The sequence below is a fragment of the Physella acuta genome, unplaced genomic scaffold (genome assembly GCF_028476545.2).
Source record: "Physella acuta isolate Inbredline_101_S28 unplaced genomic scaffold, ASM2847654v3 ptg002682l, whole genome shotgun sequence".
NCBI classification, from domain to species: Eukaryota; Metazoa; Mollusca; class Gastropoda; family Physidae; genus Physella; species Physella acuta.
Window position 1 is genome coordinate 1 of NW_026734122.1, and position 12500 is coordinate 12500.

At 35.7% G+C, this 12500-nt stretch overlaps 1 protein-coding gene across 1 annotated transcript in view; it reads right to left on the bottom strand.

Annotated features, from left to right (window-relative positions):
- Nucleotides 1-390: 390 nt before the first annotated feature.
- LOC131933926 (collagen alpha-6(VI) chain) overlaps nucleotides 391-12500 on the bottom strand; it is a gene marked incomplete at both ends in the record, with an annotated part of 18556 nt that continues 6446 nt past the window's right edge. Inside the window, 6 exon segments of the mRNA XM_059290413.1 lie at nucleotides 391-433; nucleotides 2089-2271; nucleotides 3008-3167; nucleotides 4909-5177; nucleotides 6286-6465; nucleotides 8708-8855. Coding sequence (XP_059146396.1) covers nucleotides 420-433; nucleotides 2089-2271; nucleotides 3008-3167; nucleotides 4909-5177; nucleotides 6286-6465; nucleotides 8708-8855 — 954 coding nt within the window.

Consider the following 12500-nt stretch of genomic DNA (forward strand, 5'->3'; position numbering starts at 1 on the left):
CAAATGCCCACTATACCCAGCATAATTCTTGTATACTACCAACAAGGCTATCTTTAGAAGCTCTAAACACCCTCAAAGTATGAACGCCCTAGAGACGTTCTACATAATTCGTGTATACTACCAACATTGCTATCTTTAGAAACTCTAACAAACCTCAAAATATGATCGCCCCAGAGACGTTCTACATAATTCTTGTATACTACCAACAAGGCTATCTTTAGAAGCTCTGAAAACCCTCAAAATATGATCGCCAAAGAGACGTTCGACAAACGAAATCCAAATTTTAAACCCGAGTTTTCGTACTTGCTACGTCATGTTCTTCTGTCTTACCTTATGTTAAACATATCATAATCGGAAGTATTCATGCAAATACATTCAATCATATATTACCTTTTTGTTCTTGTTCTTCATTTTGAAAGTTAAATAGATACAGCTGAAAAAAAAATTGAATACAGTTTGAAAATGTTTTGTTTTCATAGATAAACCAGCTCAGAAATTGCACACATTTTTAAAAAATTAAAAATAAATTGTTATTCAGATATACTACATTAATGAATATGCATTTACGAGGCCAATATAAGAGGCCAAAAATAAAAAAAATAAAAAGTTCACTTGAAGTTGTTGTTTGTTAATGATCTATTCCAGTGGCGTAGCGAGGTCGGGTGTCACCCGGTGCGGCCCTTAATGGTGTCACCCCCCAGAGGCGTAGCGACCCTTCCCGGGGACAAACTTTCAAATTTTCGATTTGCACCCCACCCCTCAAACTTTCGATTTGCACCCCCCTCAACTTTTTCTCCATATATTTTGCTATTTTTTGCCTTGGTGTCACCCCCCTAAATGATGTCACCCAGTGCGGTCCACACCCCCGCCCCCCCCCCCCTCGCTACGTCCCTGATCTATTCAGATTTTTGGATTTAGTGATGTTCTAGTTTGTACGGCGCTCCTTGAGTCTGTCCAGTTCTAATGGGTACCTGACTCATGTTAGTGAAACAAGGACGGCTAGGCGTAGTGCTGACCACACTATCCCACAAAATGCTGAGGTCTTTGAAACAGATGAACTCTACTTCATCTGCCTGTGTGTATTGGGCACGAAAGGGAAATGATTTCTCTATCTTAAGTTGCCTGCCCCCAAAATCAAATGGTCGCAAACAGGATTTGACTTTCTCTTTTAGCCCAAAACTAGCTTAAATGTGAAAGGTAAGGTATCTTTCAAGTATCTCTTTCAATAGCCTTTTCACCTCCTCCACCCTAACCCCCGGCATAAGAGAAAAATATATAATTTAAATAAAAATTGTTATAGCCCCCCCCCCCCCCCCAAAAAAAAAAATAAATCTAAAGAGCGCTCTCCCAATTTGAATGTTTTAAATGATCCTATTCGTAGAAAAAAAGTCCGAAAGAAACACGGATGAAAGGGGCAGCATCCGTTACGTTGGTATACGCCATTTAGTCATGCGCCCGAGTACCGAATATATATTTAAAAAAAATAGAAAATATATCGGCCTACTTTAACCAGTGTCCCCACCCATATTTAAAATTTTAAGTGCGTCCCATACTTCGATTGCTTTCTGGGGAAAATTGTCTGAAAGAGACACTAGTAGGAGGATTATCAATCTTTGTTTGTGGTCGCCCTTTTGTCATGAACCTGGGCTTATTTCAACCAGTGTCTACCAAACCCCACCCCACCCCCCTCAACCCCCCCCCCCCCCCACTAAATTTAAGTGCGCCTCCACACACTTCAAAAGTTTCAAGGGAAATGGACATCCTGCTGTCTTGTGCACGGCGCTGAACGCAGTGAGTCTTCCAGACCTTTTCTCCCGGGGAGGGGGGGGGGGAGGGGTTAGGCACTTGAAATTTTAGGGTGGGGGGTGGCTAAAATTTTCCGGAAGGGGGGTGGGGGCGGAAACTGTTAAAAGCTTATATTTTCTATATGTTTTTTTTTTTAAATATAAATTCCATTTCGTTCGTGGGGGCGGGGTAGACTTTCTTTCTTCGTTCTGCCGGCACGATATCACATCAAGCCGCTTTTTTTTTATACTGGCCCCCTGGACGTCCGCTGATGCAATCACGGCAAGACACCTAGACACCTACCATCGCAGATCGTCTTGGCTAAATATAGTTTGGCGAACTGCGCCTTGTCGAACGTTTCCGTTGGTATCACGTGATTCCTGCTGTGGGACAAGCCTCTAAGCTCTTTCAGAGCTACATCCCTGCCGACTCCCAGAGTAATCACTTTCACGTTCTTCTTCATCAACTCATCCGCCGCAAGCTGAGCTGTGGTGTGGAAGGAATCAAACTAAAGTGGAGCCCATTTCAACGTTGGGTTATAATAGTTAACAAATATGTATTACTGTCTTAAACAATTCGCTCAAGCACAATAATATTTACTACTTCGCCAGGGTTTAATGTGGTGTAGAAGGAATCAAACTGAAGTGGAGCTCATTTCATATATATATATATATATATATATATTATATATATATATATATATATATATATACTATATATATATATATATATATATATATATATATATATATATATATATATAGGTATATATATAAATTTATATATAGGCATATATATACATATATATGTATAGACATATATATATATATATATATATATATATATATATATAGTATATATATATATATATATATATATATATATATATATATATATATAAATAATATTATATATATATATATATATATATATATATATATATATATATATATATATGGGGGTGTTGTTATCCTTTGTGGTTGAATGGTAGAGCGTTCGACTGTTAACCAGATATTCAGGATCTCGAGACGTCACTCAGCTCTAATGGGTACCTGAATAACGTTAGGGAGAATAGAGGCGGCTGGGCATCGTGCTTCACACACTAAACCGTTCTAAGCCGAGGTCAATGAAAAGTGACTTTACACCTCACCTACCCCGTACGATTCGAAAGTGTACTTTACTTTACTGACAGTATAAGTGTGTGCATGCAAGTGTACGTTACCTTTTTTACGGTTCGTAGAATGTCCGTCAGTCAATAGAACAATAACATCTTGCACGTTGTGCCTGCCCCCAGATGTGGGTTCGAACATATTCCACTCCATGATAGCCTTCATAGCTTTGTCAGTTCTGGTGGTGGAGCTTAAATGTGGTTCATTCAGCCGCTACATATTGTGTGCAAGAAATAGTGTAAATTTATTGGTAGAGACGAATACAATTCACCTTTAAAAAATATTAAAAATTAAGAAAGTATGTAAGTATCAAAGGCGAGGGGGGGGGGGGGCGGGTTGCGGACCGCACCGGGTGAAACCATTTAGGAGGGGGGGTGACACCAAGGCAAAAAATATCAAAATATATAGAGAACAATTTGAGGGGGGGGGGGTGGTGCAAACCGAAAACTTGAGGGGGGGGATGCAAATCGAAAGTTTGAGGTTGGGGTGCAAATCAAAATTTTGAAAGTTTATCCCGGGAAGGGTCGCTACGCCTCTGTGGGTGACACCATTAAGTGCCGCACCGGGTGACACCTGACCTCGCTACGCCACTGATAAGTATTATTTGATTCTATTTACGGGGATATTCTCAGTTTATTTATATTTTCTATAGTTTAAGATCTAAAACCTCTTGAATACTCTCACCATGTTTGGTACATGAAAGTAAGTATTTAACAACGGAAAAAAAAGTTAAAATCAATGTCGGTTGCAATTACAACCCGAAAAAAACCTACGCCATTTGGAATTTTTTGGTACTTGTAAAAACACTAAGGCTTGTAGCAATCCAATTTGAACGGCTTATATTTTAGTATATATTAAAAATTTTGCCACGACAACTTTTTGAAAAAGCTACTGGTCAGAATTCTACAAAGTCTGAAAAATCGTAACGTTTTTGGTATGTAAAACTTTCAAATTTTGCATTTTTATTTACCATAAACTTTTTTTCTATGAAAGCCATTACCATTCCCTAGTGACAAAAGTTTTGTTTTGCATGAAGAACAATTACCGAAAATATGATTGCCATCGTGTAATAAGTTAAAAAAATATCAGGCTTTTTTAGTGTTAAAAAACAGAAAAACAACAAAAAGTAACCGAAAAGTGGGTCACGAAAATACCATATCTGTGTAATGTGAAAAACCGATTGTAAGCTTTGGGTGTTTTCGAGATGATGAAAATACAAGATTATCAAATACATGAGAAATCGAGCTTTCCAATTATGCCAAATTCAAAATGATGATCGATATAAAACATTTCGTAGAGAGCGTTTATGATTAAGGAAAAAAATGATTATTTATTAATAAATTGGGTCATAAAAAATGTATTTTAAACAAATAAACATTTTTCGCTTTAAAGTTAAAATTTTCTTAATACAAAAAGTGGACAAAGTGTCCAAAAGTCCATAAAATCCATTATGACGAAAAATAAGGATTTAGTTAATTTTTTTAACGAGCATATCCCCTTAAAATACTTCAAATTGTAAAATAAGAAATATGACGATTGAGTGGATATTTTCTATTATTATTTATACACGAATGTATATATATATATATATATATATATATATATATATATATATATATATATATATATATATATATTATATATATATAAAGGCTCAATTACTTGTTTGAATAAAAAAATAAAACGAGATTGAAAAATTATCGTTGTGCAACCAAAAAAAAAAACGGATCAGTTGTTTTTTTCTCTGTACGCATCAAATGTTACACTGTGTGCGCATGAAATGTAAGACTGTGTTCGGATCAAATCAAATACTATTTACTGTCAAACTATACACGAATCAAATGCAAATGAATGCACGCATCAAAAGGAACATTCTACCCGAGTGTCGGCAATTTTTAAAATTTTACGGACAGGTAACTAATAAAAAAAATAAAAATAAAAAAAAACTGTTCACCTTTTCAATGTTTTTGAATTCGCCGAACGCTCTGAGGTCAAAGACCCTCTGAGGTTCGTGACTGTAGAAGACGGCGCCCACCTTGACCTCCGTGTCCCCCAGTTTGAAGAAATTGACGACGTCCAGGAGAAACCTGCTGACTTTGTTCCAACCCGTCACGCAGATGCTGGCAGAGATGTCAATGACAAAGATGACGTCCAGCTCTGTTTTTACTTGACAAGTGAATGACGAGATGTCACTGACGTTCTTAACCGTTACTTGGACATCGCCTAAAACAATTAGGTGTGTACGAAAGGCAATGTGGATAAAAGTATTTTTAGATAAAAGGTCTTAAGGATAAAATATCTAGGAACAAAATATCTTAAGAAATTAAATATCTCAGACCAATATATTTTAAAATATATTTATGTAAGTAAAAAAAAACCCTTGAGAATAAACAAAAAATCAGAACGAAATATCTTTGGAATTAGATTAGTTAGAAAACAATATTTTAAAAACATAAAATCCAAAGAAAAAAGAAGAGCCTCAGTATAATAATATTTCTTCTTTTAAAATATCTCAGGAATAAAACAATTCAAGACAAAAAAAATCTGAAGTATATTTAAGGGGTCGTCCATAAATGACGTCAAACTCTTAGGGGGGGAGGGGGTGTCCGTAATTTTGTGACGATTATAAAAAAGCAATGTTAAAATGTATGGAAGACCCCCTTAAAAATATAAAGATAATGCGTTTCAAAACAAAATATATGTAGCCAAAATATTTTAGAGGAAAATAAAAATAGAGTCTGGTTTTTACTAAATAAAACTTTTTTTAAACTTCAATCTTATTCGACAGTTTTAAAAAAAACAAACTAAATCTGTATATATTACACAGACGTGGAAACATCGTTTCGACATTTAGAAGTTCTAGAGGAAACTGCTTATGAATAATATTTCTTTATAGGGAAGTAATTGAATGCCTGTTTTAATTCTCGATTAAATCAAAAATATTGAAGCTGGGCGGAGCTTAGAGCTAACCTTTTTAACTGGCCGGAGACCAAAAGTAAGTATTTAAGATAGATGGAGCTTAGAGCTAACTTTTCTAATTGGGCGGAGACCTAATAGAAGTATTTAGCTGTGAGGAGCTTAGAACTATTTTAGCTGTTTATGAAGATTACCATCAAACCCCCCCCCCCCCCACCCACACCAAGCTGGTTGAATAAATAACCTTTGGAGCTAATCCGACTATTTAAAAATTTAAAAATTTCAGACTATTTCAAACAAATAAAAATAATCGTATACCGAGTAATCCCTCTTTGCAACCAAACCAAATAATGATTAATGTGAATTTAAAAAAAAACGCTACTTAATAATTAAAATCACATTTGCTTGAACATACCTGATATGATTTTCTGCAATAGTGTAATGGTCGTTGTTGCTAGGAGATCATAACTTTCTATTATTTGAATATTTTCCGGGTCTTGAACAACTCTGACGATATCTTCTATCGGTGCTTTGTCGCCTATGGCTGTGATGTGCACCAGATGCCCCAGAGAGAGCCATTTCTTGATCTCGTCATCTGTGGGAAACGATAAGCAAATGCCGCTAGTATTCCTATAAGTAGAGTTACCATTTCGAACCAGACCGTCTATGGGGCAAGTGAAGTAGAGTTAATCTGTTCAGTCTTCTTCTTCGTCTTCGTTTTTAATTTTTAGTGTTGGGAGGGATCGCACCTTATCTGCCAGAGGGTTTGAACTCGAGTCTTTTTCGAATTTATCAACCATGAGCTTTGCCGACTCGATCATGCTTCCATCACAATTAAGGATTACGTGTCAACTGGTTAAGCGCCAGTGAGGCCATTGATTCCGATTTCAGCCTGCTTTTCTTTTTGGATTTGCTTCCATAGCCTTTGTCCAACCAAGAACACACTACAAGGCAGCAGTTGGTTGATTTTGGAGTTGTCTCTCCTAGAGAGAACGTGAGTTAGCTGCACGTTAGAGCTGAGTGAATACATAATCGTTTAGAATCAGGGGTCTCCAAACTACGGCCCGCGGGCCGGATGCGGCCCGCAAGGTCATGTCGTCCGGCCCGCGGAGATCTTTTTGTCCACGGAAAATATGTCTGTTAGAGGTGGCTGAGGAACTTTGCCCAGAAAATTCAAAACAATTTGAAAATGTAGCTTTGTGTGAAATACCTTTGCCCACCGTGTTGCAGACATTGGTGAAAACATCGTGACTCAAATATCGACAAGTGCAAGCACGTTTCACTACTTTTTAATTGCAATGGATGAGTCGCTGGACAGCTGTTCCACCTCTCAACTGCTTGAATTCATTAGGAGTGTGGATAAAGACATGAACATAACACAAGAGCTGGCTTCCCTACATAATATGTATGGCACTGTTACCGGAGAGGATATATTCAATGAGTAAAAGAAAACATTTGCTGATTATAACTTGGACAGGACTAACCTCAGTTACCTGACTGTTGATGGGGAAAAGTACATTAGTGGCATAAAGAAAAGCTTGGTTGGACAAGCGAATGAGAAAAACATTCTACAAACAATGTTTCTGCACTATATTATTCATCAGCAAGCTTTGAGTGCTAAATAGATGGACATTTGCAGTGTACTGAATCCTGTGGTGAAGATGGCGAATTTAATAAGGTTACGCGGGCTCAACCATAGATATAGAATACGCGAATAACAATTTGAGAGCAAACTTGGACCTCGAGTGTGTTGTCTGCCCCCAACAGTGTTTCAAATTTTTTTTCTCTGATGGGGGGGGGGGGGAGAAGGGGGGGGGGGGGCGGCACTGGAAATTTGTATATATTTCTATATAAATTATATTTTGTTGGGGGGGGGGGGGTGCGATGGACGTTTTTTTTGGTGGGGGGGGGGGGGGGGGGGCTCCATAACACCGTAGATATGCCTTAAAGAAACTCTGGCCCCCGAACTGATATTTGATAGTCCATGCGGCCCTCGGTCTGAAAAGTTTGGAGACCCTTAGTTTAGAGTCTCGAACATTGGATGCGAACTAGGGACTTTCAAGATAGCTGTCGAAATATCTACCATTCGACCACACTGACCAACGAGACAAAATCCAAACTTATTTAGCAACGAGGTCAGTACAAAATCATCTTATATCTTAACATACGTTTTTACTTTCTAGAATGCGAAATATAGAGGAACCATTGTAATCGTTCAAAAACTCGAAAACATGAGTTCCACAAATCTCGACGTTTTACACCTCCCTCAGTCGGAAAAAACATAGTTTTGCCTTTTTGTCCGTATGTCTGTGTGTGTGTGTGTGTGTCTGTGAACACGATAACTTGAGTACCGCTACAGCTAGGTTAATGAAATTTCATATATAAGTATTATATCAATTTTGTAGTTCTGTTTCAACTTTTCAGCGATTTCAGTAACCTGAAAGGAAGTTATTCTACATTTTTTCAAAAGCCTCTAACTAAAATAGGCTACTGTTTTAGATAGAATAACGAAATTTTTACATGATCTAATACTCTGCCTTCTATCACATTTTTTGTAATTTCCGTCAACAGTAAGTAGTACTTTAAGCTATTTCCGATTTCTCATAAATGCATGTAAAGTACTAATATTCCGAACTATTATACATACATTGTTTGCTATTCACTTAGTGCGCAATTCCTTTTTTCTTCGAGTTTCTATTCTATTTCAAAAAGTTTAATTAATTAAAAATTGATTATAAGTCTTGTCTAAATCCCAAGTTACCATCCCTTGTAGTGTTATATAAGTATATTCGAGAAAGTTTAGGAAAGATCACTCCCGCTTTATTTTATACACTTACCAATTGTGGTGATTTCTGAATAGTTATCGGTACAAATTTGCAGTATCATTTGAACACTCTTTGGATATTTCCAGGAGTATATTTTTTTAAATAGCTCTTTCATATTGATAACTGTGGTGGGAGTTATTGTAGCGCTGCCTAGTAACACCTGTGGGAGACAAATATTACAAATATAACAGAGGAAAGTATGAAATGTTAAGGCTCAACTCAAACTAAGTACTGACTCCAGATATATATATATATATATATATATATATCTATAATATAACGCTGCTGGTAGTGTGTCAGTCCTTCCTTCCGTCATCGCTATAGATTTTGGAGCCATAAAAGTAAACATTCGCACCATGCTGTGCTTTTCAGTGCACCGCAGTGTCTTATTATAAGTATTAGAGTAGGGTTTGTTTATATAGCGGCATAGAGCCCTTTTATAATTGCCACGGTTTTTACTCTTTTGCATAACGTCAAGAAAATATTAAATACACGCACATTGCTAAAACATATTAAAAGGATCAATGTCAAATATCATTTTCGTTTATATTCCTAGAAAAAGTGGATACATTTTAATATCATAAAAACAGTACGGTAGAAAAATCAAATTAATTTAACTCTTTTCTAATTTTGACAAAGGAGGTAATTTAAAAATACATTAAACTCACGCTAATAAAAAATGTGAATGCAAATATACGTTCGTCATAGAAGGAATTAGTGTTGCAATAATATAATTAGCAAAATGTGAATGCAAATTATTCGGATGTGTAAGAGGAAATTAATGTTTGAAAATAATAATTAGCATGGATTGATAATAGGCAATCTTTTATTTATTTTATTCACTGAATGTAGGCCCTACTGTTTATTACTAAGACTTATAATTTTTAATCAACTATTCAGCACTATTATAGACGCGTCATCACGTTCATTAGGTGCGCAATGGTTTTATTTGTGAAACTTTATTGTAAATTTTTAAAATTTAAAGTACTGGAAAAAATATGCGTGAATGGATAAAGTGAAATATTGTAGGTAAAACACGGATATTTTAAATACTGCCTATTATTTATACTGTTTTCTAATTATTATTCTATCTTTCGGTTTGCGGACAAGCTAGGGATTTTATAGGAGAGGCGTAGCGGGGGGGGGGGGGCATATGTCCACGGGTGCCGACCTTAGGGGGCGTCAAAGTTGGTTGGAAAAAATATGCGAGGGGGGGGGGTGGAAATCGAAAGTTTTAGGGCGAGGGGGGGGGGGACAGGGGTGCAAATCGAAAGTTTGAGGGGGGTGCAAATCACCGGAAAGGGCGCGATTTTGGCGCTACGGGCTAGACTGTGAGCAAAATGCCTTTATGATTGCATTTAAATTGTGTTTATGTTATGAGTGTTGTGTTTGTTTTTTCGTTGTTTTTTTTTTTGCGTTCGTTTGTGTTGTGTTTAGTTTTGTTCTGTTCCCAAGTTGGTACATTTAAAAAAGATTTACCGTGGCGGAGCACGGGATGCAGCTAGTATATATATATATATATATATATATATATATATATATATATATATATATATATATATCTGCCAGATAAATATAGCGCTTGCACTTTATAGCGCATATATAAATAAATATAGCGCTTACACATCGCTGAATTATAACCACATTTCTAAACGTGATAGCTAAACATAGCTTAAAGCTTGAATGGTGATTGGAATCCTCGAAAAAGTAAAAGACAAAAATAAAAAAATATTGATGAAATCTTTCGAAAAAGGAGATATAGAATACAGGATTATCGATGCTGGTGTTAAAGAAAATCTACCAATGGAGTTTGTTAAAAGATCGTAGTGCTTCGCCAACGTTGAAAAAGGCAAATAGGAGAAAACAGAACAGATCGTAACGCTTTTCTTTCCTAACTTAAACCCTAACAGAACAGGTACGATTATGACTTAAGCAAAAGTCAACTATGTTGGGGGTTGGCTACACAATATTTCAGGCACTTAATTTAAGTTAGGGTGTACGCAGATATTGCTGCTCACCCATAATGACCCTAATACCATTTGGTTGAACAGGAACGCACACAAAAAGATGAAAAAATTGTGTATTTTTAGTTAGATTTTAGTATTGTTTAAAATAATGTGGAGTGTAAGGTGTGGGGAGAATAAGTAAATTAGGTTCTACAACCGGCTATCTTTCGTTAAAAATTTCAATGAAAATATTCAGCACCAATATAGTCTTGAATAACAATCGGAGTTTTATAAATAATTTCCAGTACCTTGATCTAAGGGAACCGCAAAGAAAGACAAAAAAGAAATGCAGTATTAAATAACAATTAATTGGAGTTCTAAAAATAGTTTCCAGTACCTGGATCTAAGGAAACCCACGAAGAAAGACAGAAAAAATGGAGTCTTAAAAGAAATTGGAGTTTTAAAAATAATATCCAGTACCTTGATCTAACTAAGGGAACCGCAAAGCCAGAAACACAAAAAAAAAATGGAGTCTTAAATAACTAATCTTAGAGTTTTAAAAATAATTTCGAGTAAAATTTCCAGAAAAATTGGAGTGCTAAGTAAAATTTAGTGTTTTTTTTTTAATTCTACAATACCTTGATCTGAGAGAAACGCGAAGAAAGACACACAAAAAAAGATAATTACTCTTTCAATGGCTACATGACTTGTAAAAATGGAGTCTTAAATAACTAATCTTAGAGTTTTAAAAATAATTTCCAGTAAAATTTCCAGAAAAATTGGAGTGCTAAGTAAAATTTAGTGTTTTTTTTTTACTTTCTCGTATATAGGCCTACGTAGTATAGAGAATGTATTGTAATCGTGCAAAAAAAAAAAAATCGAGATTTTTACAAATCTCGACGTTTTACACCTCACTTATACGGAAAAACATAATTTTGCAATCTTGTCCGTATGTCTGTGTGTCTGTGTGTGTGTGTCTGTGTGTGTGTAAACACGATTACTTGAGTACCGTTACAGCTAGGTTGATGAAATTTCATATATAAGTATTTTATCAAAATCGTAGATCCGTGATCAACTTTTGAGCGATTTCCGATAACCGGAAGTGGTACTTTTTCTACTTTGAATTCTTCAAAAGCCTATAACTTGAGTACTATTTCAGATAGATAAATGAAATTTCACATGTAAGTGAAAGATCTAATTCTCTACCTCCTATTAAATTTTGAGTAATTTCCGTTGACGGGAAGTACTAATTTACGCTATTTCCGATTTCTCAAAAACGCATCTAAATTTATAAAGTACTAATAATATTGCGCACCATTATGAACATCTTTATTCGGCGTTCACTTGGTGTGCAATACTTTTTACTTTCTCGTATATACGAAGTATAGAGAAAGTCTTGTAATCGTGCAAAAAAAAAAAATCGAGATTTTTGCAAATCTCGACGTTTTGCATCTCACTGATACGGAAAAACATAATTTTGCAATCTTGTCCGTATGTCTGTGTGTCTGTGTGTGTGTCTGTGTGTGTGTGTGTCCGTGTGTAAACACGATAACTTGAGTACCGTTACAGCTAGGTTGATGAAATTTCATATATAAGTATTTTATCAAAATCGTAGATCCGTATCAACTTTTGAGCGATTTCCGATAACCGGAAGTGGTACTTTTCCTACTTTGAATTTTTCAAAAGCCTATAACTTGAGTACTATTTCAGATAGATAAATGAAATTTCAAACGTAAGTAAAAGATCTAATTCTCTACCTTCTATTAAATTTTGAGTCATTTCCGTTGACTGGAAGTAGTACTTTACGCTACTTCCGATTTCTCAAAAAACTAATGTAAATTTTAAAAGTAATAATAATA